The sequence below is a fragment of the Protopterus annectens genome, chromosome 1.part0 (genome assembly GCF_019279795.1).
Source record: "Protopterus annectens isolate FY-2018-M chromosome 1.part0, PAN1.0, whole genome shotgun sequence".
Lineage (NCBI taxonomy): Eukaryota > Metazoa > Chordata > Ceratodontiformes > Protopteridae > Protopterus > Protopterus annectens.
This window is the reverse complement of record NC_056725.1, coordinates 1,776,685,584-1,776,713,196: the sequence shown is the minus strand read 5'-3', so window position 1 is coordinate 1,776,713,196 and position 27,613 is coordinate 1,776,685,584. Positions and strand designations below refer to the sequence as shown.

The 27,613-nt window shown below is 38.5% G+C and overlaps 1 protein-coding gene across 2 annotated transcripts in view; it reads left to right on the top strand.

The window, feature by feature from the left end:
• RPS6KA2 (ribosomal protein S6 kinase A2) overlaps positions 1–27,613 on the top strand; it is a 2,145,504-nt gene that overhangs the window by 1,301,477 nt on the left and 816,414 nt on the right. For both annotated transcript variants that reach the window (XM_044069491.1, XM_044069485.1), the window contains exon 11: positions 6,549–6,613. In XM_044069491.1, the coding sequence (XP_043925426.1) occupies positions 6,549–6,613 (65 nt within the window). The remainder of the gene's footprint in view (positions 1–6,548; positions 6,614–27,613) is intronic.

Below are 27,613 nucleotides of genomic sequence, written 5' to 3'. Positions count from 1 at the left end.
GGCCAGAACACCCCCCCAATATAAGTGCATGCTCCCATGCACTGCTCAGTGAAGTACCATGGAGGCCAGAACACCCCCCAACATAAGTGCATGCTCCCATGCACTGCTCAGTGAAGTACCATGGAGGCCAGAACACCCCCCCCCAACATAAGTGCATGGTCCCGTGCACTGCTCAGTGAAGTACCATGATGGCCAGAACACCCCCCAACATAAGTGCATGCTCTCATGCACTGCTCAGTGAAGTACCATGGAGGCCAGAACACCCCCCAACATAAGTGCATGCTCCTGTGCACTGCTCAGTGAAGTACCATGGTGGCCAGAACACCCGCCAACATAAGTGCATGCTCCTGTGCACTGCTAAGTGATGTGCCATGGAGGCCAGAACACCCCCCAACATAAGTGCATGCTCCCGTGCACTGCTCAGTTAAGTACCATGGAGGCAAGAACACCCCCCCCAACATAATTGCATGCTCCCATGCACTGCTCAGTGAAGTGCCATGGAGGCCAGAACACCCCCCAACATAAGTGCATCCTCCCATGCACTGCCCAGTGATATACCATGTAGGCCAGAACACCCCCCCCAACATAAGTGCATGCTCCCATGCATTGCTCAGTGAAGTGCCATGGAGGCCAGAACACCCCCCAACATAAGTGCATGCTCCCATGCACTGCTCAGTGAAGTGCCATGGAGGCCAGAACACCCCCCAACATAAGTGCATGCTCCCATGCACTGCTCAGTGAAGTACCATGGAGGCCAGAACACCCCCCAACATAAGTGCATGCTCCCATGCACTGCTCAGTGAAGTGCCATGGAGGCCAGAACACCCCCCCAACATAACTGCATGCTCCTGTGCACTGCTCAGTGAAGTACTATGGAGGCCAAAACACCCCCTAACATAAGTGCATGCTCCCATGCACTGCTCAGTGAAGTACAATGGAGGCCAGAACTGCCCTGTCCCAACATAAGTGCATGCTCCCGTGCACTGCTCCGTGAAGTGCAATGGAGGCCAGAACACCCCCCTCCCAACATAAGTTCATACTCCCGTGCACTGCTCAGTGAAGTGCCATGGAGGCCAGAACCCCCCCCAACATAAGTGCATGCTCCCATGCACTGCTCAGTGAAGTACCATGGAGTCCAGCACACCCCCCAACATAAGTGCATGCTCCCCTGCACTGCTCGGTGAAGTGCAATGAAGGCCAGAACACCCCCCTCCCAACATAAGTGCATGCTCCCATGGACTGCTCAGTGAAGTGCCATGGAGGCCAGAACACCCCCCCAACATAAGTGCGTGCTCCCATGCACTGTTCAGTGAAGTACCATGGTGGCCAGAACACTCCCCTAACATAATTGCATGCTCCAATGCACTGCTCAGTGAAGTTCAATGGAGGCCAGAACTCCGCTCTCCCAACATAAGTGCATGCTCCCGTGCACTGCTCAGTAAAGTGTCATGGAGGCCAGAACACCCCCCAACATAAGTGTATGCTCACGTGCACTGCTCAGTGAAGTACCATGGAGGCAATAACACCCCCCAACATAAGTGCATGCTCCCATGCACTGCTCAGTGAAGTGCAATGTTGGCCAGAACACCCCCCTCCCAACATACGTGCATGCTCCCGTGCACTGCTCAGTGAGGTGCCATGGAGGCCAGAACACCCCTCCCCCCAACATAAGTGCATACTCCCATGCACTGCTCAGTGAAGTGCCATGGAGGCCAGAACACCCTCCCCAATATAAGTGCATACTCCCGTGCACTGCTCAGTGAAGTGCCATGGAGGCCAGAACACCCCCCCCCCAACATAAGTGCATGCTCCCAGGCACTGCTCAGTGAAGACTATCACCAGTTGTTGGCCTGGTGTGCTAATACCCCAGGCTGCAGGCAAACTTTTATCCTCAGAAGGACTGCAATGACACGTGGCCAGCTCTACCCCCATCCCAAGGATAGGCATTCAAGTACATGAGGTGCTAATCAAACCCAGATCACCTGGGCTGTAGTTAGAGCTTTATCCCTGTATGCCACCAGGCTGGCAGAACTCTGTTGTTTTTGAGCATTCAGTACAAAAAAAGAAAAAAATTACTAATATAAGCACGTTTTGGTCTATTTTATTTGACGCAGCATTGTGTAATACACCACTTGTAGTTTCTCAAGAAAAAATTGAAAGTTAAACAAATCTATCATATCCATCAGAGAGATGAAGAGGGGAAGAATCATGAGCTTTATCTCATCTGATTGCTACCCACCCAGTAGATGGAGTACATAGAAATGCCAGGTAAATGCTACAAAACTATAGATTCATAGGTTCATAGGTGTTTACTAGGCTAATGACCTCAAGGGTGTTTTTAAACCTAGCCATGCATCTCAAATCTCTGACAAGTTCTCATACCCATAATAAGTATAAGCATAGGCCCGGGAGATGAACCATTTAGAGGTTACCTGTGTCCAATAGAGACATAGATACCAAACTAGGGATGAATTTCCAGTTTCTCATCCAACTGTCCAAGTTGCACTTGAATTGGGTTAGGGAGGAACTTCGCTTCACATGGATGGGGAGCCTGCTCCATAGACGGGGTAGTCTCTGGGATACATACCTATCTCTCCATTAGGTCCTGTTTATATCACAGGCAATGTTTAAGTCTTTAGACCAGGTAATTCTGGTGCTGTTTGTTTTGTGGATATGCAGAAGGCCCATCAGAGTGGGGTCTGATAATGCTCTGTATGCCTGGCGTAGATCTCCCCTCAAAAGGATGTAGATGACAGAATACAGGGAAAGGACCTTGAGTCGGTCTGCATAGGACATATTACTTATGTCCTGTATTCTTTAGTGAGGAACCTCTGTGGATGTTCCAATTGTTGGATATTTCTGGTTAGGTACATACCAAAGGAGGTATTGTACTCAATGACAGGTCTGATGAATGCTGAATACAGTGGAACAATGACTTCCTTGGACTTAGTTGTCATACCTTTCTTTATAAGTTGTGCAATGTAGAATAATTTCCTCACCACTGTAGATACGTGTTGATCAAAGCCTAGATTACTATCTATGTGTTTCCCTAAGTGCTTGACTACTGGGTCATCTCTAAGGGGTGTGTTGCCACTGTGATAGTTACCAGGGATGGATGACTTCCCAAAGGATACTGTTAAGCATTTCTTGGCATTTAGTTTTAGTCCATGTCTCTAACGCATTTATATCACATTATCGAAAGATGAAAATAGCGAACCCCATTTCATCGGCCCCAAAACATCTAAACGTGGAAATATCGAACATTCAAAACAGCAAATTTTTTCCCATGGAAAAAATTCGCTGCTCCAAAACACATACAAGCACATCAAACAAACAGCAACCACACACATACACTTAAATTCCTACATCTAACGCTACAATAAACTAAACATACACTACTATCTACCCACTTACCTGAACCCTAACCCTAAGGTCCATTACTATTGCACACTCACCTAACCCACACCCTAACCCTAACTCACTTAAACTGCCCCAACCCTAAAGTCTGTCACTGTCACACACACTCCTAACCTACGCTCTAACCCTAACTCACTTAACCTGCCCCTAACCCTAATGTACAAACAATCGCACACTTACCTGAACCCAACCCTTAACTTTCAACCACAGCTCTAAGAATAGCAAAGCCACAGAAACGGCCAGCCAAATTCTTTCCCAAGTAAAGAATTCACTGTTCTGCAGCTTCGCTATTCTTAGCATTCGCTGAATAGTGTTCGATATCAGAACATTCAAAGTTTTAATACTTCGATGTTCTGATATAGACCTGCTCTAACACCAGTTGTTTGTCTGTGTCATCCCCTCCTGTAGAACATTTGTGTCAGTGTGAGATTCAATGACAGCTCCTAATTTGCAATCATCTGCAAATTTAGTTAGCCAGAGACCACTGACATTGGCCTTGACGTCTGAGAAGTAAATGTCAAATAGGAGCGGTCCAAGGACTTATCCCTGAGGGACTCCACTTGTGACTGGCCTCTTTGTAGAGGTGGACTTCCCAATTCTAACTTCCTGGGTCCTGTCTGTGAGCCAGTTGGCTGTGCACCGGGTGACATATGGGTTTGTACCTAACCTCTTGAATTTGTCAACAATGTCCGAGTGGGCTGTTGTGTCAAATGATTTGGCCAGGTCAAATTAGGCAGTGTTAACGATTTTGCCCTCATCCATTGCTTTCGTGACCTTCTGAAAGAAGTCCACCAGGTTAAGTAGGAATGATCTGCCCTTGACGAACCCAAACTGGGTTGGGTCCATCTCTGTTGGTCATCTCCATAACAATTCTTTCCATGGGTTTACATATAAGACTAGTGAGGCTTATGTGTCTGTAGTTTCCAGGGTCTGTAGATGGCCCACCTTTGTGCAGCAGGATGACTGCTGCCTTTCTCCATTCATGAGACACAAAGCTTGTTTGGAGGCTACAGTTAAGTAGTAATTACTGATAGGTTATGTTTCATGCTACTTAGAAGGCATCCTGGGATATTGTCTGGGTCCATTGATGCAGTGTTCTTGGTCTTAGAGCATTAAGCACCTGTTCTATAGTGATAGTAGGGGGAGTTATATTCAATGATATTTCCTGAGGGAAGGTTGAGGGGGAGAGAGGGGTAAAGTTGGAGCTGAATTTATCAGCCAGGAGGTTTGCTATACCTTCTAGCTTAGTATAGATGGCACCATTTACAATGGGCTTTGCACACAATTGTGTATTACTCTTGAAGTTGTGGACATAGTTAAAGAATGCTCTGTGGCTGTCCTTGGCCTGGGAGGACAAACTTACCTCAAATTCGGCTTTGGTAGATTTTATTTGTCCTCTGAGTTGTTTGTTTAGTTTGATGAGAGTGCTTTTATCCTGCTGGGTGCTGCACCTCTTAATTTTTGCCATGATTTTCTTCCTCCTGTTATACAGCCTATTGATTTTGTGATTCCACTATAGTGGCTTATATTTTGAGTTAGTTCTGTACTTCTTCCTGGTGGGTACACCTGTCTCTATGCAGCTATTATCATGCTTGTACAAGGTTTCTGTGAACACTTCTGCATAGGCAGAAGTGTTCTCCGGGTTTATGGGGGCTTGACATTTTGCCAGGTTTTCACTTAATAGCAGGAGGTTAGCCTCAGAATAGTTCCTGAATAATCCAGGTTTAGCTGGGGGTCCAGGTTTTATTTTTCCTTCAAAGGAGACTATTTTGTGGCCTGACCTTACCAGGGAAGACATTACAGTAGATGGTGTGCAGAAATATCCCATATTAGTGAGGACCAGATCCAGTATGGTTGCACCCCTGGCTGGTGTATTGACTATCTGGTCCAGGGAGTTTGTGTTTACAAAATCCAGGAATCTCTGTGCCTGTATGTTTGGTGTCATATAGGATTCCCATTTAATAGTGGGGTAAATAAAGTCACCCATGAATATGGTATTGGGTTGGATAGTTAGTATTTCTAATAAGTTTAAATACGTGGTATGGGTTTCCTGGGTCATAGAGGGGGACCAATAGCTTGCAAGGAAGTGGTATTGGAGTTTACCTATGGTGATTTGAACATGGAGCAGATCAAGTGCATTGTCTTGTTTGACCAGCCATGAACTACATTTATTTTTGTTATAAATAGAAACACCTCCACATTTAGTCTCTGCCTGTGAAGTAACTGCCCTAAATGTGTGGAAGGCATTATAACCTAGCACTGTTGGTGTACTCTCCGCGGCTTTAAACCATGTCTCAGTGACCACACAGATGTCAGCATTAGCTAGGGTAAAGAAAACTTCTAGGGAGTGGAGATTTTTGTTTAGGATAGCACAGGGTACCACGTTAAGTGCAAGGGACTGGAGTCTGTTCTAGTTATCATTCCAGTTTGTTACCCAATGATTATGGAATTAGGAGTTACTCTGACATGAATAATATCTGCCTACCCCCCACCCAAATAAAATATGTGGTGGTGTGAAAAGCTGAAGTTATTATTTTCACCCTGACTCACTGCTGCCTCATTCTCTCTGTACCTTGTCCATCTGACAACAGTACCTGTAGAGCTCACTCTTGGCTTCTCACAGTGTCTCATTGAATTCTGGGTATCTGTTCCTTAAAATGGGTCGCAGTATGAAAAAAAAAAACTATACCTTGTGTCTTCACCAGAAGACTAATCATGAGGAACTGTCTAGTAATAAATGTGCATTCCAAATGTATTCCACATTAAATATATAATTATGGAATGCTTGGACTAGTAAACATTAAATTGTTTGATCTGTAGAGATCCGCAATTAAGAAATTTGAGTAATCACACACAGTCATAAGAAAATCAAATAATTATAAAATTAAAGTACCTATTGTTATCTCTGATGCATTCTACATCAGTCTACTGGTGTCAGCAGTTATTTATGGGTCATAGTAAAGTTTACATATGAACAATGTATGTTCATATATATAATAATAATTTATCACCATTGCTTGCAAAAACATACAGTTTATGTTTGGTTGAAATGTTACCTAAATAGGCCTTGTACGTGCCTGCATTTTTCTCAGCAATAATTTTGATTATTTTTATTTTGATTTTCACAACAGGAGCTGGGCTTGATGGAGTTGAAGAGCTTAAGCGCCATTGTTTTTTTGCCACAATAGACTGGAATGTGAGTACTTTATATGTTATTTCTTTGAAACGCAGTGCAAGATCATAACCAGCTCAAATTATGGAAACTCTTCACACAAAATCCAAGTATCTTGTCACTTACAGTTTAATGAAAAGCAGTCTTATTTACCAATAAAAGAAACATTTAAAGGCACAGTATGGAGTGATGAGTGTTGTAGTGGGCAGAGTACCAGAAATGCAAAGTGCATTTGCTTATACTGTGTACTGAATGAAGTAAGGCCTTTATAAGTTTATTTTTTTAGTAACCAGTAAAAGAAATTTAACCAAAAATGTCCACTTCACCATCTCAAAAAAATTGGGTAAACTATTGAGAAAATATGGGATGGAATGGAGTGACACAAATTACTTCCATATCCAATTTCATATTTTTTTCTTTTTGTGAGTTTTGCATCTCATGCCTGCCAACTATCAAGACCCTGCCAGGTTGCCCATTCATTTTCCCAGCCCACCTCATTCGATCTGTTTCACATATCATCCAACAGAAATAACCTCCTATCTGGAAAATAAGTTAACCTAACAGAAACTCACTGTTAGGTTAGTTAGGGGAGAGAAAGGAGTAACCCATATATGACTGTGTTCCAGGCAGCCATGATGGGTACTTTACTATTTCTAGTCCCCATTCTACCTTCAGCTACCTTCCAATGACCCCTGCTTAACCCCTGCATGGTCATCATTCCAACAGCCTTATTATCTGGTTTCATCTTCTCACACTGAAGCCTTTTGAACTAAAGGAAGACTCTAATTGTCCCAGGCTGATGAACAATTGTGCTATGCATTGGCTATCAGACACAGTTTCTTTTAGAAAAGTGAGGGGGTTTAATAATTAACCTACCCCCCCCCCCATTTGGCAGCTGACATGGGTACTCATATCACTACAAGGGCTTACTATGCCTTTCTCCTACATGTGTGTGTTCCACCTGCATGTTGAGGAAGGCTACCACGTAACAGATTGATAGCAGCAAATCCATGCCTTTCCTTACTGCTTTCTGGTGCTGCAAAGCATCCTTTTGCTGCTGGCAAAACACAGCAGACCAAAACCACCAACCCTCCTTCCCTCCCAGGATGAGGAAGAAAACATTACCTGCTTGTTTCTAACCTTCCCCACCAGCTAATCTATCTCTCAGATTGGCTAAAAATGTCCAGTCGTGCAGGTCACGGTCAGGGTGTTATACCTCTGCACCTCAAAGCTGGCTCAAACCAATTTGACTTTAAAATGGGAATGTGTATGGATTATGTATGTCTGCAAGTCCTGCAATACAGTAAATCACCATAAAACATGCTCTTTCAAATATGTTCTTCTGTGATACTAGTTAGTACCCAAGCGTTTTTGTACAAGGCCTTCATAATAGAATGGGGCCAAAAGAAACATGCATTTTTAGCTGCATCACAGACTGCTTACACCCCACCCAAATTAAATTACTTTGAAAGCAACTTGAAGATGACAGTGTGATATTTTTCCTGGGTCTGTTTTCTCCTTTTGCTGTGATCATTGAGTCCCTATGCTCTGTTTGCTTATTCATTCATCCTGCCTTCAGTGTTCTCAGATAGTGGAAGAGCAGACCAAAGCTAGTAATCTCCGCCATCATTTAGCATGGATCAGGAAGGTTCCTATGGTTCTTAACTTCCTCTGTAGTGCCAGATGAGCACCCTGAAAAATTGGGCCCTGCGGTCATAGCCCAGTGGAGTGTATCTGTTTTTACATTTGTGAAGTAAATTCCAGCTACAGTGTTAAGTACTGCTTGGCAGGCCAAAATGTCCATCACAGTTCTTGTGCTGCTGTTTCACCTCCCAGCCTTCACCAGGTGCAGCTTTATAGTGGACCACACCACCTTCCTCTCCCTGGAATTGGTGAGACAGCCTCAGCTACACATTTCCGTTCCTCCAGCTAGCTCACCCAACATCCAGCCTCAATAGTTTTTACATGTCACTGGAACTGCAGTCAGGGCTTCATTTCTCTGTAGTGTGGAGTCAGTAAGAGCCTGGAACTTTCAACAGATCAACCATAACAAGTCATTCTTAAAAGACACTGGTTATTTAAAGTACATAGTTTTAAATTAAAAGGAAAAAAGGTACAACAAACCATATTTCTACAGATGCAGTATTTCTCTCTTTCACTATTGTTTTAATTTTGCAGCTTTTAACTAACCTTGTTTCTACAGATGGAGGATTTGTCTGTCTCTCTCTCTCTCTCTCTCAGTATTGTGCTAATTTTTCAGCCTGCATGCACGCACATGCTTAATTTTAGTCTATGAACTCAACAGTACATTTCTACAGTGAAGGTGTTTGCTGAAGCAGGCACCAGAGCATCAACAGTTCAACCAAAACAGAGGCTACTAACAAGTTAGTGTAAAAGTGCAGGTTTAAGGGATGTTGAAAAAGTAATTGTGCATACAAAGTAGCATCCCATCTCAACAGGTGCATCATTATTACATGGGTACACGGACATGGTACCTGTGCATGTAGGTCTGCTGGCAATATTCTTAGGGTCTCTTTTTTCATTTCAGGAAAATATTTTATAAGTCAGTTTGGCTAAACCGTAGGAATGACGTCATCTAAAATACTTTTTGAAATCTATCCAGTTTTTAAAATAATAATTGCTATCACCCATATCTCCACAAAAAGGAGCCACAATCTCATCAATCAAAAAATCCATTAAACATCATAATCAGATGAGCAACTTAAAACAAAAAAAGGTGGGTGACCTTTTGACCTTTCATTCCATGCAGTTCTTGGGTTTCTTTCAGCTAAGATTATCTTGCTAATATTATGACTTTTTCTTTTACTCATGTGTACAATGCTGTTACTTTTGTCCTATCTGTATCCCTTCATTTCCAGTCTGCCAGCCTGATCCTGTGACTGTCACAATCTAACATGACAGTAACAGTATGCCACCTTCATTGTAAACAACCCTGCCATATGGATGTAATCAAATATTAAGTTGTGGGCATAAGGCCAACAATACCAAGTAAGAGCTGTGAAGAGTCTTTATGATGATGCTTTAACAATACTTGTCCCCAAAAGAAAGACTGAGAGGTGTAGGAGAGCTGTGTCTATATCTCAGGTTAAGGTAATTTTTTTTAACTCTTTGCCTACTGACCATCAGCCTCATGTGATTTAGCTAGCGTATTTGTCCCTAAAGGGGTTGAAATCCATAAGTGGCCTATTTGTTCCTCTGTGAAGCAAGAGCTGATTTGGGGCTATCATCCAGGCAGACATCAGGGTGTCTGTCTCCTTGCAACCCCACGGCAGCTTCTGAGGCACACAAGCACTGCCAGAGTCTGTAGAGAGGAGCATGCGAGATTCCCTATGTGACATCTTCCAGACCTGTGTGGTTGCACTGTAGCAGCACATCTCTCTGGTCCAGACTCTGTGGGCTGCATCACTCAGAGATCCCCACTGGATGTCACACACACACAGTGAGTCAAGCCATATCCCTTTCCCCAAGATGGGAGAGCTGTACAACATTCACTCATTCTCCCACCCTATTCCCTCAAGCTCCTGCGAAGACTAATTGAACACAGATCCTCAGGATCACAGTTAGGGTGAATTTGACCTAAAATGTAATGATTTCCATCATTTCTAAGATTAGACCTGCCAATAACATTAGTATCTCTTTCACAAAATATATCCTCTTTATTTAATCTATATGCTTAGAAAACAGTAAGTGAGAAGCAGTATATTATATAAATAATCTTTTATGGCTTCCATAACAGTTTTACAGACCTACTCATATTAGTGCCCATCAAAGCAACTTTCTGGATAACACAAAGCCCAAATTTATTTAAGTAATGGGTGGTTGTGCATTTGGATAAGACATGTATCTGGGATTCATAAAGACTTTATGCATGGCTTATATCATTTTGAGTCCCTCATGACATATCAAACTGATTACAGAATGACAGTACGATTCATAGATTTTACTCTAGCCTCATGTAAGAATCTTATAGCATAAAGCTAAGCTCTGCAGTTCACTTCCTTGGACCTTCTATGTAGCACACTTGTGGTGCCACGGATAGTATGGTTACCTTTGGTGCAGAAGGTTATAGGTTCTATTCCCACACCAGGTAGATGGATTGTTGACTCTGCCATGCAGCATAATGGGAGTATTGTACTCCTGAGCTTGTTATTAAACTGAGGTCCCATTTGCTTGAGTAGCTAGTAGCTCAGGTGGATGTTAAAGATCTCACATCACCTACTGAAAAAAGTGGGGAAAATTCCCTGATGCTCTGGCCAAATTTCCCCTAATAGTATTAATACCGTCTTGCGTCTCCCTTGAAAAGAAGAGTCCACTAGCCTGTTGGGATTAACCTGGTTAACAATGGATAAATTAAAAACATTGCAGGCATGAAGTAATTGTTGGTGTTTAGCGGTGCAGGGATACACTGTTGTGTCTCTGGGTGTTTCCAGAGTGCCTAGCTTCTATATGTGTACAAGCCATCCAAGCATGCCTGCAATGCCAGCCATATGGTATCATGGCAGTCTGAGGGATAGCAAACCTCATGCTGTTGGGCTGCATGAATATCAGCTGTATCAGTTTTTGTTCTACATCATATGTAAACACAATATATCAGAGCATTTACTCAGGGTGCCGACGGCGCTCCTCCAGTGAAGGAGGTAGAAGGGTATTCCCCTTAACATTGAACAAGCTTTCTATGAAAGCCAGGAGGAGGTGCCCCTAGTAATGTGAACTATATAGATAGGAGGTGAAAAAGGGTGCCCAAGGTCAGAGATCACTGCGTTACAGTCATGGGTCAGCCTCAGACATGGTCATTATAGTACTCTAAATGGGGGCATTACATTTATGCATCTCAGTTCTACTCAAGTGTCATTAAATTTTATGGTCAGTGTTGCCATTTGCAGTGCATACCAGAGATGACCACAATACTGTCGGACAGAACCAATACTGTATTTATTGCTTAGAGAACTAGCATCATAAAATGAGATGCTTGATGGTTCTGTAGCCCATAATGTGCTGCATTATGTAATTAGTTCACTTTTTCATGAATTCCTGCTAGTTTTGTCACTGTTGTCATTCATATATACTATCCTTAAGTCTAATTAAAATGTTATTATTTCCTAAACCAGAAATGTTTCCATCTTTATTATGATTATTGTTATTATGCATAATAATAAGTTTGCTTACTAACAAAAAAAAACACAGCATGCTTCTTAATGGACAAGATAACTTTTCCAAACCACAGTTGACAAGTCCAAACAATGAAGAAAATCCAGTAAATCCACAAAAAAGGCACTGAGGCTCTCGAACGAAACTCTTTATTCACAAATGAATGGTAAGCGCTTTCACCGGCTACAATATGCCAGCTTCTACAGACCAAATTCAAACAGATTTAACACAGTCCCCACTCATTTTATATACTTTCAAAAACAACCAATTAGTAAGCTAATTGATTAATGACCATACAAGCTATTAAAACAAGATTTTTCTTAAAAAACGTGACACTTAAAAGGGTCATTATGTAAAAAGGCATTATTTAAATAAACCAACAGAAAAAGGCTGTTGTTAAAGGACAGATGGTAAGGGCAGCTAGGATGGTGTCCAGATTTGAGGATTTTCAGGATGAATGCACTTTACTTAAATGTATGTTTTTGAAGAGAGCTTATCCTTTGGCTTTATTAGATCAAGTCATAAAGGAGGTCAGTAGGAAAAGGGACTTAGGGTATTTTCAACCTTTAATACAAGATAGACAAGTACAGGTGGTTTCATTGGGCATCTCTGAAATTGCTGCCCCTCCTAAAATTAAGAAAGAATTAGAACTTGGGGGTTTTTTGACTACATATTCTACTGATGCGAATAGGATTAGGGAAATTATGTATAAGAATTGGAACATTATACTTCAGGAGCATGAGTTAAATAAGAAAATAGGTCATAATTTTTCTATTATTTTTAGAAGGGGTCCAAATCTTAAGAATTTACTGGAAAGAGTCAAAAGAGTACCAAAAGGGCAACCTGGCACCTTTAGGTGCGGAAGATGCTCACAATCTAAATTTATCAACACCTCTGATAGTGTAACTATTAGAGATAAGAATTACAAAATTTTAGGTCATTTTTCATGTGACTCACAAGGAGTTGTTTATTGTGCTAATTATACCCATTGTGATGCATTTTATATTGTAAAGACCGAACGTAAGCTTAAACAGAGAGTTTATGAACATCACTATAATATTGTTAGGGCTAATAACAACAATGCCCTGGCAAGACATATTATGATGTTTTCAGAGCATAAATTCAAGTTTGTGGTGTTACAAAAGATTGAGCATAGTGTCAGGGGTGGCCCATGGTTCTTGAGACTTGAGGAAGTAGAATTAGAGTGGCAGATACGAACCTTAGCATATATATTTCCTGGGCTTAACGAACAAATATCCATTAAATGCCTTCTTAAAATGAAAGCTTTAAATAGATGAATTTACAGTAAAAAAGTTTTATTAACTAACTGATAGTTTAATAGTAATGGATACATTTTGGTCAGGGATAAATAATTCTCAAGGACAATTTCAAAACATATGCATGGCATTTGGATATTATTCATTTATTTGTTCATTTTTATTAGGTTCTGTCTAGGAAGTTATAAATTTCTTATGTGTATAAATAAATAAATGTAATATATATTTAAATTTTTATATAATATTTAACATTTTATGTTTTGATAAAATGGTTATTAAGATATATGTTAAACATATTTTGCATTTTATTTATTTAATATTTATAACTCGACTTAGGAAGATGGTTTATTTAAATAATGCCTTTTTAAATAATGACCCTTTTAAGTGTCAGGTTTTTTAAGAAAAATCTTGTTTTAATAGCTTGTATGGTCATTAATCAATTAGCTTACTAATTGGTTGTTTTTGAAAGTATATAAAATGAGTGGGGACTGTGTTAAATCTGTTTGAATTTGGTCTGAAGAAGCTGGCATATTGTAGCCGGTGAAAGCGCTTACCATTCATTTGTGAATAAAGAGTTTCGTTCGAGAGCCTCAGCGCCTTTTTTGTGGATTTACTAGTTTTTGTTTTGTCTTTTGTTTTCAAGTGGAGTTTTTATGGTGAGTGGCTCTGCAATGGAACCCCAGTCCCAATCCTTGTTTTCCCAGGAGGATGAAGTTCCCGTAACAACAGGAAGACCCTCGGGAAAACCATCAGAAGTGAATTCTTTAGGCGAGTTAACCGTTTTGGTTAACCAACTTCTTGGTCGAGTTGAAAGTTTGTCCCAACGGATTGATGCTACTAATTTTGGAAGTAATAGAAGGTTTAGTGAACAAATAAATACTGGTCTTTCTAATTCGATGATTCCGGCAGGGCAACCAACATTTTCGCAAGCAGTGAACGGAGCGAAGGCTTTGAGCAACAGCAGCAACCGGACTGTTAACAACGCTGCTGTAAGTACTGATAATTTACCATCTCAAGCTGTTATTATGGTTGATAGTAACATTTCACCTTCCAATGTTCAGCCTTCAGGTTCTCAACTTAGGTCAGATGTTGGATTTAGTGCCCTTCCTTCAATGGGCACTTTTCTGAATAATAATATTTTTTTTAAAGTTAATTTGACTACAAGTAATAACGGGGACCCGCTGGTTGTTAGTGGGTCTGGAATTGTTAACCTTCTCAATAATTTTGACATTAAACTATTTCAATGTAGGAAACTTCAGCTTGAAGTTTCCTACTTACAAGAGTGCATTAATAAAGGCATAGTTCCTAAGGGGCTATGTCAATGGCGGTATCCGAGTGGATTAATTAATAAATCAGTGTTCCATAATGAACTAATTGCCCTTTTTAATCGCCAAGGTATTGAGTTCTTGGAGACTCTTGTTAAGAATTACCAAGTAAATATTTTGAATTTAAAGACAGAGTTGGAGGGCTTAGAGCAGTCAATCCTCAATGCCCCTGACTTTGAGCGGTATAAGTTTGACTATTCTAGAATCTTTACTAGTATTGATACCAGTATTAACAAAATTGTTGAACTTAAAAAGAAAAAGATCAATAGAGATCTCAATGCTTACAGTAAGGGTATTGCTTACCCCCAACCACCCTTTGTTCAAAATTATAATTTGGGACAGGTGTCCCTGTTGGTGAATAATAATGGAGCAGCGACCATGGATTTGGATGGAGAGGTGCAGGAACAACAATCCCAAATAAATATGGTTCGTAGGAGTGAACGTATTCAAAATCAACATAATGCTCTGATACGCCAACAATCAGAAATGGGCACGGGTGGGTCGGAGATGCAGTATAATTCTAACAACCAAGGGGATGAAAGTCCTTTTCAGGATTTTCAGAACTCCAACCGTGGTCAACAACAGACTTTCCAAAACAAGCAGAACAGGAAACATGCCGCAGAGGAGATGACAGAACAGGAGGAGGAGATAGTAAATAGTGGCCTTAATGATTTAGTTAATTCTGGACTTAGAATGACCACTAATATTGAGGGTGATTTTCACATTTTTAACTTCAGTTCGGTTGAAGTTAATGAGGAATTAGCAAATTTCTTGTCTAAAGGTTTGACATTTGTTCCCGACATAAGAGCTGATATTGTAAAAACAGTGGTCAATTTAAAAATATTTGTTCGCAAATTGAATTTAACTTGCGAGCTGGGGCAAAACCTGAGCCTCATACAAAAACTTAAGGTATCTAGTCTGTTTAACCCACCCCTACAACCTGTGTTAGCTTTGTTTGAGAAATGCTGTGAGATGGACTTTCGACATCTTTTAACTAGTAGTTCTGTCCAGCATAAAAATAGAAAATGTAATATAGATAAGAATGAAAAAGACCTTCTCAATTTGTTAACCACTAGTAGAGTAAGAGTCATGAAACCTGACAAGGGGGGTGGGTTAGTCTTCATGGACCAGGTGGATTATGAGAATAAAATGCTTGCACATCTGGATAGTAAAACTTATGAGAGTGCGAGTGTGAGTGAGCTTAATGGAGCTTATAATAAAATTAAGGGTATTTTGAGTGACCTCTTTTTAGCGGGAAGAATAGATGTGGATGTATACCATTTTCTTACTATGCCAGCTCCTATTGTACCATCTTTGTTTGGCTCACCAAAAATACATAAGAATATATCTAATCCACCTTTTAGACCTATAGTAGATGGAAGGGGCTCCATAACGTATGGTTGTGCCAAGTTTGTGGATCACAAATTAAAACCTTTTATCGCAACAGAGGCACAAATATGTCGTGATTCCTGGGAATTCTTGACATATATTAATAATTTGGAGTTCAATGACCAATATCTGTTCCTGACTGTTGATATTAAAGATCTTTATACCGCCATTCCACATGATATAGGGCTAGAATGGGTTAGAGAGTTTTTACTTAGGAAAGGCATGGATTATCAGGGATTATCAGGATATTGACCTGATAGAGGTTTTGTTGGAAATTATTTTGGATAACAATTTTGTTTTATTTACAAACAAAATGTTCCTCCAGAAGAGTGGTATTGCCATGGGTTCACCTTGTGGGGGCAGTTTTGCTAATTGTGTTCTTGCCCATTGGGAAACCACATACTTGTTTAATTGTTCAACCTACAAAGAACATGTCGCCTGGTACACTAGATACCAGGACGACATGTTCTTTTTGTGGAAAGGTCCGAGACATGCTATTGATCCATTCATACTAGAATTGTCTAGTTTTACTTCCTTTTTGGAATTTACCTATCAGGTGGAAGGGAATAAGGTTAATTTTCTGGACATTTGTTTGAGCAAGGACATAGTTAAAGGTCAGTTTAGATCTACAATATATCGGAAACCAACATATTCTAACATGTTCTTGCATTTTACTAGCTGCCATCCTTTCCATCAGAAAAAGGCTGTGGTTAAAGGACAGACGGTAAGGGCAGCTAGGATGGTGTCCAGATTTGAGGATTTTCAGGATGAATGCACTTTACTTAAATGTATGTTTTTGAAGAGAGCTTATCCTTTGGCTTTATTAGATCAAGTCATAAAGGAGGTCAGTAGGAAAAGGGACTTAGGGTATTTTCAACCTTTAATATAAGATAGACAAGTACAGGTGGTTTCATTGGGCATCTCTGAAATTGTTGCCCCTCCTAAAATTAAGAAAGAATTAGAACTTTGGGTTTTTTTGACTACATATTCTACTGATGCGAATAGGATTAGGGAAATTATGTATAAGAATTGGAACATTATACTTCAGGAGCATGAGTTAAATAAGAAAATAGGTCATAATTTTTCTATTATTTTTAGAAGGGGTCCAGATCTTAAGAATTTACTGGAAAAAGTCAAAAGAGTACCAAAAGGGCACCCTGGCACCTTTAGGTGCGGAAGATGCTCACAATGTAAATTTATCAACACCTCTGATAGTGTAACTATTAGAGATAAGAATTACAAAATTTTAGGTCATTTTTCATGTGACTCACAAGGAGTTGTTTATTGTGCTAATTGTACCCATTGTGATGCATTTTATATTGGAAAGACCGAACGTAAGCTTAAACAGAGAGTTTATGAACATCACTATAATATTGTTAGGGCTAATAACAACAATGCCCTGGCAAGACATATTATGATGTTTCCAGAGCATAAATTCAAGTTTGTGGTGTTACAAAAGATTGAGCATAGTGTCAGGGGTGGCCCATGGTCCTTGAGACTTGAGGAAGTAGAATTAGAGTGGCAGATACGAACCTTAGCATATATATTTCCTGGGCTTAACGAACAAATATCCATTAAATGCCTTCTTAAAATGAAAGCTTTAAATAGATGAATTTACAGTAAAAAAGTTTTATTAACTAACTAATAGTTTAATAGTAATGGATACATTTTGGTCAGGGATAAATAATTCTCAAGGACAATTTCAAAACATATGCATGGCATTTGGATATTATTCATTTATTTGTTCATTTTTATTAGGTTCTGTCTAGGAAGTTATAAATTTCTTATGTGTATAAATAAATAAATGTAATATATATTTAAATTTTTATATAATATTTAACATTTTATGTTTTGATAAAATGGTTATTAAGATATATGTTGAACATATTTTGCATTTTATTTATTTAACATTTATAACTCGACTTAGGAAGTTGGTTTATTTAAATAATGCCTTTTTAAATAATGACCCTTTTAAGTGTCAGGTTTTTTAAGAAAAATCTTGTTTTAATAGCTTGTATGGTCATTAATCAATTAGCTTACTAATTGGTTGTTTTTGAAAGTATATAAAATGGGTGGGATCTGTGTTAAATCTGTTTGAATTTGGTCTGAAGAAGCTGGCATATTGTAGCCGGTGAAAGCGCTTACCATTCATTTGTGAATAAAGAGTTTCGTTCGAGAGCCTCAGCTCCTTTTTTGTGGATTTACTAGTTTTTGTTTTTGTCTTTTGTTTTCAAATGAAGAAAATCCAACCATAGCTCAAAATGAGAAATCTTTAATCCACATGAAAGAAGTTTGTAAGATGAAAGCGTGAACTTCAATAGTTCTATTTTCAGTTTTTGTTTTATTTATTTATTTATCAAAAACATTTTTTGAGCTCCATTTGGATTTGCTTTTTCATTGTTTGGATTTGAACTTTGCTTACAATTGTCAATACAGCTGACACTTTTTTGTTCACATTCAACATTGTTTTTGAAAGCCCGTAATCAAACCACTTACTTATTCAAAATTTTCTGTCAAGTAATTCAGTTAATAGAATGTTGGTAGCATAGTAGGAATAAAACTAAAGAAAAAAACACTCACAAACATAATTGTACTGAAACTGACAATTATGAAGAATGTTCCACTGTATTCCTATAATGCCCTACTAATGTAAGTTAACTCGGAGGATGGACAGCCTTGGAGAAAAATACTCATCTTTCCAGTGAAATTATGTATTTATTTTTTTATTCATTTGTGACATAGCCACACAATTACAGTGCAAAATGTCCAGAACCATTGAAGTACCCCCTACACACACACACACACACACACACACACACACACACACACACACACACACACACACACACACGCACACACATGCACACATATACATCATTCCTCCACAACCCTAACCCACAAATTCCTGTACATCACCACTTCAGATGAACCTCTACCTGTAACTAATTCCCTTTTTTAGACTGACTAAAACAAGATAATCTGCTATTATATGACTGAAATGAACATTCTGCATTTCACCACCAGTAATAAACAAATTCATAAAACCTACCCATTGCCATTAAATGGCTGATGATAAAACCACAAGGAAAACTGAATAATTTATTCCATATATTGCCTATCCCAATAATTTATGTAGATCTGAATAAATGTGTGACACATTCATTAATATGGCTTTTAAATTAATTTACTTCTCACCCTGTTTTCCTAACAGAAGTCATAAGTTTGGATTCACAGATAGGTTATGTGAACAGGAAAACTATATTTCAGTTAAAATAATTAAATAATTTCAGACTCAAGAAATTTGTCAAAAGAAGGCTTAAGCCAGTTCTTGTGTGGTTTTGGCAATCAAAACAGGCCATGACAAAATAATACAAGTGAGGAATTGCACTATGCTAACTGACACATTTTAAACCTGTTTTAGATTCTTTTTTAGAGTGGAGAGATGTATGTAAAATATTGGATACTCTGAAGCTCTAAACACTAACAACTTCCAAACGGAAAGTTAAATACAAAGTTCTCTAAAGTTTATAACAAAAGACTGGAGTGCATGATATCATCTGGTTGTGAGGAGTGTGACATAAGATGACGTATTATAGGATTAGCACTGTGACACTGGAATAGTATGACAGGAAGTGGTTCCAACTAATTGAACAAGACCTGTTGCTCATGAGGATGGCTTGCAAGGCAGAATTGTATCAGTATAACTGGCCATGACATCCTAGGCTCTTACATGTTTGACAGAGCCACTCTGTCCTGTATATGTGACGTTCTGTGCAGAAATCAAAACTGGAGAACAACTTACCTGATTGTTCCTACTGGAAACCAAATTCATCCCATCCCCGTGCATCATAAAACCAGAAACATGTTGTCTAACAGACACTGAGCATGATGTACATAAGAAACGTGTATACATATTCAGGGTACTGGGTGTAATCATCTGTATGATATAGATCATAACCTTCCCTAAGACCCTATTATACATACTAAAACAGTGTTTCAGCTATAGCTAGTATAAAAGGGCTGCTGGATAAAACTATTGTAAATAAATTCTTCAAAAGCATCCAACAGACCAACCAACAGCAGAACAGCTATATGAAAAGCAATAATTTATTCAGTAAGTGCTTTCATAGTGTAGACACACTACTTCATCAGACCTAAAATGCATCTAGCAATCCATCAATAAATAGCAGTGCTGCTGTTTTTTGAGTACTGCTATTTATTGATGGATTGCTAGATGTATTTTAGGTCTGATGAAGTAGTGTGTCTACACTACGAAAGTGCTCACTCAATAAATTATTGCTTTTTATGTAGCTGTTCTGCTGTTGGTTGGTCTGTTGGATGCTTTTGAAGTGTTTCAGCTATAGTTGCATTTAACTTTTTTGGAGGTTTGTTTTTGTATCATCAGAGTATATATCCGTTTAGTTGTCTTTTGATCTGTATATGTATTTCAGTTTCCTACAGAATGGAACATTACTGTATTTCCTTTTCTAAGTTAATCTGGTTACCTAACATGTCTCTGCATCTCAGCCATACACAGACTTGTCCTCAATTATTAGATTATTGGCATACCCTTACAAATAAACACTCTTCTAAGTCAAACAGTTGTCACTATGATCCCAGCATGATAACAGCCATCTTCCTAGATGGACTTGTGATGACTTGCCTAACATTTATCTAACAGACAAAAAACACAAAAAATATCGCTGAAAGCCATTGGTAATGAACAACCAAAATCTTTTTTTTTTTTTTTTGCAGGGAAGACACGAGTCCCCTGTACACTTTGCCCCCTATATATATATATATATATATATATATATATATATATATATATATATATATATATACATATATATATTTATATATATATATATATATATATATATATATATACATATATATATATATATATATATATATATACCAATTATATGGTCACACAACAGTGGAAAAACATGAACAGTGCGATGACTGATGAAAAGTGATTTTCAGTGATACAAATTCAGTGTTTTATCTGTTGGATAAATCATCAAGCAATTCTCACTTTCTCTCCTAGACATTTCAACTTTATCCTTGCCTCTCAAAGAATGTGTTCTGTATCTCTGGCCCTATTTCCTGGAATTCTTTGCATTCAGATATCAGGAAATCCATGGAGCTTTCCAGTTTCAGAACCAGATTGCTCGCTATAGCTAAGGAAAATAAAGCACATGGTAACTAAAGTACTTACTTCTGGTTGTTCTGAAAGCAAAATTTACCAACATTTAATTAATGTTGAGCCTCAATTAAATAAGAGTAATGGATGTGCTAATTCTTCAAGGGCAGAATCAAAACATAATCACACTACTGCCTCCTTTGCATTGTCAGATTTATTCAGTCGTTCCACAAAAGTGGATGAAGAGGTAATAGAACCGGTTATTGACACAACAGGAAGTATGTTCACCCAAATTTAACTGATGCTCTAACACCTTCACTTTTGAGAAGATTAATAAACATGTCTCTAATGGTAGTGTAGCTCCCACTGTATTTCATGTAGAACTAATGGACTGTAGTTTTCCATTACACCACAAGGTGCAAAACTGCAGAGACTGATTCGGCCCCCACAGAGACTTACCTATAACAGTTTGGGACATAGTACACATGAACCTGTGACCACAGCTCATCGGAGGGTCTGTGCTTATAATCCCTATGCCTCCTACTCCACTGGTGACACCCCATCCCTAGTTAAGCATAAGGCTGATTACCCTTGGTGGAATGTACCTTTTGAATAAAAAAATATTGTTCAGTTGATGGTGCATTAGTGTTTTTCAATATTTTCTGCTAATCTACCTTTGACTTGGAGGGACCCAAGATTTTCAAGTGGGGGGAGAGTGTACCTCTCACTGTATTTCATGTAGAAGTAATAGACTGTAGTTTTCAATTACACCACAAGGTGGAGCTCCTTTTCAGGAATATAAAAGACAATTTCAAAAGTGAAAGAAGTGACTGGAACATTAGCTGAAGGAAGGAAGACTGAAACACGTAGCTGAAGGGAAAAGGGCCTTGCAGCATGACTGGATTTTCTTTTTTAGTGCTTTGGGACAGGGAAGTGAAGTAGCAGATTGTGTCTGTCTCTGGCTGAAATCCTGGATGATGGTATTTTGTGAAATCTGGAGAGAAGTCTGAAACCAGTAGCTACACATCTGCTATGATTCAGCAAGAAAAGGAGTTCCCTTGAGCCTAGTACCGAGAAGCCATAGATGATTACCAGAGTTCTGATAGGTGACTTTCTACTTTTTTCATCAGAGGAACCATGGTGCCTGGTCACTAGGATATTCTTGATGGAGTGGTGAGAGGTTCTGGATGTCATTTTTATATTTTTATAAGATTGTGGTCCCCCCAAATGCTTTGTGGATTACCAATAACTGGGATCCATATGAGCTCCAACTTGGGCCCAAGCAAGACTGTAAATAGTCACTGGCCAGTGAACAGGGTATAATAGCGTGTTTCATAATTGGTCTGTTTAGAATTTATCAAGGGGGTAGAGGGTGTTAGTACTGCTGAATGACATTGCATTTTCTCATATCTGCATTGTTGCATTATAAATCCTCATATTTCAATGACATTGCATTTTGCTCGTGTTAGTACTGCTGTCTTCAAGAATTTTTCTGCTCAATGACATTGCATTTTCTCACATCTGTATTGTTGTATTATGACTCTTTTATTGCTTAATGACATTGCATTTTCCCCTTGTTTGTATTGCTGCATTATAAAGCTGTACTGCTCATTGATATTGCCTTCTTTGTGCATGTTTGAATGTCAAGACCTTCTTCTGTTGAGGTCTGGGGAAGAGGGTGAATGTATGTTTTTATTGCATGCATATCTCACCTTGCTTTATTGCTAACTGGTGCACTGTTGAAATAATTTGTTTACGGTTGTGCTATTGCCTTTTTAAACTAGATGTGTCACCTAGAATAAAATCTGTCCTTCTTGCCACCTTGGTGTGTTGGGCCTATAGGGGTGTCACCACAGTCAGGTAGGAAGGAACCCATATCTCTTCAGCTACACCTGCGGGTGCACTACAGTAGAAAGTGAGTGACAAACCTTCCAAGCAAAATTCCATAGCAGTTTAGGACATAGTACATTATTATTGATTTAAAGTTCTTCCTCCACCAGTCCTATATCCACAAATTTTAGCTGATTCTTGTAACATTAAAAATTTAAAAGCAGTCAGTAATATTCTGATGGCATCCGAAGTAAGAACTTAAAAGAAGACCATTAGGTGACTTGTCTGCTATAGATTCTTCTGTATCTGGTTATAATTACTTCTTGAATTTGTCAGATAAAAAACTAGCAATGTATTAGCTGATGTGCCACAAAACACACACACACACACACACACACACACACACACACACACACACACACACACACACACACACACGACTAGTAGTGAAGACATTTTGTTCTTAATTGATTCCATGTTGAAAGATACAAGGTAAAAGTTAAGGAATATCTATTCTAGTCGCACTACTATTTCTAGTAGTATATGTATAGAATTCTGAAGTACTCTAGTATTTCTGGAGTATAACTAACTGATATTCCAGGATTATTAAGGAAACTCCTCAAAGGAAAGCTCTGTTATACAACTCCTTTCATTCATTTTAGTACAAATGACCTAACATTCTCTTCGTAATTATATGAAAGGAACATTGTTTGAAATCTTAAAAAAAGAACAACATTAAGGTAGAATTTGTGAAATTGTTTCTCAACCCAAATGAAATGCCTACATACACATTAGGATTGCTTTATTTAACAGTTTGGTTAAGACACTTATGTACAACTTCCAGTGTGTTTTAGTTAATTATTGGGAAGAGTTTATCTGCAACTACCATATGTATGCAAAGGACAAATTACATCTGTGTCACTATAGATCAGACTTTGTTTATAGCAAATTAGCTTTAGAGTTGCATTATTTTTTTCAGCTTGTGCAATTCTCTCCAACCAAGTATATCAGGGTATAAAAGATTTAACAGTACTTTGAGTTTATATAGCTATAATGCTATAAGTCTGGGGCATAAACATCTTGACTTGCTTTTTGTTGCACAATGAGAACTTTGATATTCTTGTAACTTCATTACTGAGATGTGAGAATCTACAACTCCAGGTTCTCCAGCTGTATGAAGGTGGAATGCCTTCAGTCTCAAAATGGACACAGTACTAGTATTATTAAAAAATGAATTGTCACATAAAATGATAGCCCTTAATATCTTGAAATGACAGACATATACACATTATCTGCACTGAACACTATGAGATTAACACACTCTTACAGGGAGTCTTCTAGGGACTTAAAAACTCAGAATAAATTCATTGAATTTTATTTTATGCTTAAATTTGTTATCCTGAAAGGAATTTCCCAAAAATTAACTGTGCAGACTACTCTTACTAAAAACAGAATTTAGACTTTCTAGACTCAAAACAATCCAAAAACCGTTGAACAGCAAAGACGGCTCACTTTGGATGCAAAAAGATGTTTTATTGAAGTAGTACATTAAAGCTTGTAAGCCCTTTCGTCCCCGATTAAACTTTATGAAGGGACTTCATCAGACAAGCACAAGTAAAGTAACATTTAAATAATAAAATAGGCATTACATCATTTCCTCTAACATATTTAAAGGGAAATGGTACCTAAACACAAAACGCTCATGGATTGAGGTAATACCTGTACTGATAAATAATAAGTAAAAAGTCAACACAAGGCACCCTTATTTCTCCAACAAGTTCGTTAAAAAAGACATTGAACAATGACATCTTGTTGGAAATTCCCAATATTCTGTTCTATAACAAAAGTGTCTCTTAAAAAGTATTTTATACACAATCTCATATAAAAATATTATATTAAACATGATGTCAAGTAAAAAAATATATGTAGAATAAAAATTCTTAACATATAAAAAATATTTTGTCATATAAAAAATATGTTTGAAATAATCAATGTTGTCATTTGGAAAAATAACAAGTGCAGGTCAGTGGGTCGAGTCTAGGAAGTGACAATAAGGTCTTAAACCAGTAATCTGTAGAGTTACAGTGTTAATGATGGAAATATAAATAAAATAAAGTTTCAAAAGGCTAGTGATAGATAAACATTCGTTCAGGCCTGGCCAATGGGTAGAATCAAGCCAGATCTGCCAACATAATTCGACTTTTTCTAACAAGTAAGGCCATGCACCTCCTCTTAGTGTCCGAAACTGTAAACTTGAATTTATGATGGTGTGTTGGTTAATGTGCTTAGCAAGGCGTTTACCACACAATGGTCTCTAATGTTTCGGAGTTGTTCCCCTATTCTGTGTTTGAATTTCCGCTCCGTTTTTCCTATATAAAAACAGGGGCAAAACTCACAGAGGGCACAACTCACTACTTTGTCAGAATTACAACTGAATTTGTCCTTAATCTTTAATCTCATGCCATTAATGGTTGTTTCATTCCCTTCTATTATGTAGGAACAAAATTTGCATGAACCACATTTGTACATGTAGCCTGGCCTCTGTGGTCTATCCTGATGTTCTAAAAGGGATTTGATATTCTGCCCTTTTCAGAAAACACAGGTATTTCTGTTACCTAAAATCATTCTCAAGTCTGTCTCACTTGTCAGAAGTTACCAGTTCTTTTCCAAAATGTTTTTGATGACGTAGGCATCAACTGAAAAAGTGGTGAGAAAACAAGATCTAAAAAGGTTGTCCCCTCTCGCTGTAACTGAACCAGATCTTTGTGAGGTGGGTTCAGGTAAAATACTAGTAATGTTGTTAAAAACTAGAGAATCCCCAGAAAATACTTCTGTATTTAAAAGGGGAATGAAGTGGCCACTCTGTCTTTTAGAAATAACTTCATTTTTGATGTTATCAACCAGGTGTTGTGGGTAGCCTCTTTTGAGGAACATTTTACTCAGGTTGTCACATTCTTTTAAAAAAACTCCCCTTTAGCATGGACATTCTGGCAGCTCTAAAAAATTGACCTTTCAGGGCACCTCTTTTTTGTGTAAAGGGGTGACAACTTGAGAAGTGTAAAAAGTTGTTAGATTATGTGATCTTATGGTAGATTTCTGATGTAAACCTATTATTCAAAGTGTCTTTCTTAAGTAATATATCCAGGTAGGCTATTTGTGGGTAAATCTTAAAAAGGAAAGAAACAGCCAAAAGACCAGTAACCCAGTAGAATCCAGAAGTATTTTATTCACTCTGAGAGTGAGGCGAGTGAATAAAATACTTCTTGATTCTACTGGGTTACTGGTCTTTTGGTTGTTTCTTTATTTTATTTTGTTTTAATTGTGTATTATTAAAATCTTAAAAAAGAGGTTGAACTGTTAATATATTCAAGGAAAGGGCCAATTTGCTGTTTTGGTGCATCCCAAAGGATAAAAATGTCGTCCAAAAACGGATGTACAAGTGACAAAAAGAAAAGAATGGGGAGCTAGATGTTTGCTCTCCCATTCTAACATAACGATGTTAGCACGCGTGCCCCCACGTGCTGCACCCACTGCTACACCCTCTTTTTGGACATAATAGTTCTTTTCAAATAGGATGAAGTTGTTCTTTATGACCATGTCAAGTAACCGTTCAAGCATGTTGATTCTGTCCTGTCATGCCCCTTTGTCTACCAAACATTCACAAAACCATTGTGTCCCTACATCATGTGGGATGACTGTGTAGAGGTCCCTTACATCAGCTGTAATGAATGTGTAATGTTTGTTAAAGGTGACTGAATTCATTTTCTTCAGAAAGTCCCAAGAGTCAATGCAAAGTTGGGGTTCTGATTTTAACAAACCCTTTACTTCCAAATCTAAACATTTTGTCAGTGGGTGGGTAATAGAGCCTCTGGCATCTACAGTGGGACGTAAAGGGGGCTGGTGTATGTCCTTGTGGATCTTTGGTACACCAAATATGGTAGGGGTAGTCGAAATAACAGATTCAGATTAAGTTTTGTGTGTGCCACATTGGCCGACTTGTTGGGCATGTATGTAAAACATTTAGATAGTATGTTACATAAGTGTACATTAATATCAACATTCAAATAGTTGTATACTTTAAAATCCCCTTCAGTGTTGAAATTTACAGATAAGTGTGTAGCATAAATTCACAAATTTGCATTTCTACACAAAAAAGTCTCTCAGGGATTAATTCCTCGCTTGTTTCCCCCTCCATGCACCCCTGTAATGTCCTTTGCTCCATCCATTGTTCCCTTGCTGGTAATTGTTTATCTGCTGTATCCCTTGGTGTGGGCCTCTCTGCATTTGTTAATTCCTTATCCATTCCGATCCCCACCAAGTGGATCGGTCTTCATCTAAAAAAAAAGTTCATTACTATTCATGGCCATCAAAGTTGTCGTCCAAGTCGTGTCCATTAGTGGCCCAGTTATTAGAAGTCCATTCCTGTGAGGGAGGGGGTGGAGGGTGTGCACAATTAGAGTTATAATCTTTCTCATCCCTCACAATGTCTGATGTCTTTTTTAACAAACTTGGAGAAATAAGGGTGCCTTCTGTTGACTTTTTACTTATTGTTTATCAGTATTACCTCAATCCGTTAGCTTTTTGTTCTTAAGCACCATTTCCCTTTAAATATGTTAGAGAAAATGATGTAATGACTATTTTATTATTTAAATGTTACTTTACTTGTGCTTGTCTAATGAAGTTCCTTCATAAAGTTTAATCGGGGATGAAAGGGCTTACAAGCTTTAACATACTACTTCAATAAAATATCTTCTTGCATCTGGTGTGAGCCGTCTTTGCTGTTCAAAGACTTCCTAGATTGTCATGCACACTTTAAAATGACAAAACCTGTTAATTTACCTATAAGAAGTGACAATATTCTTGACTTATTAGTTAATAATAGTTC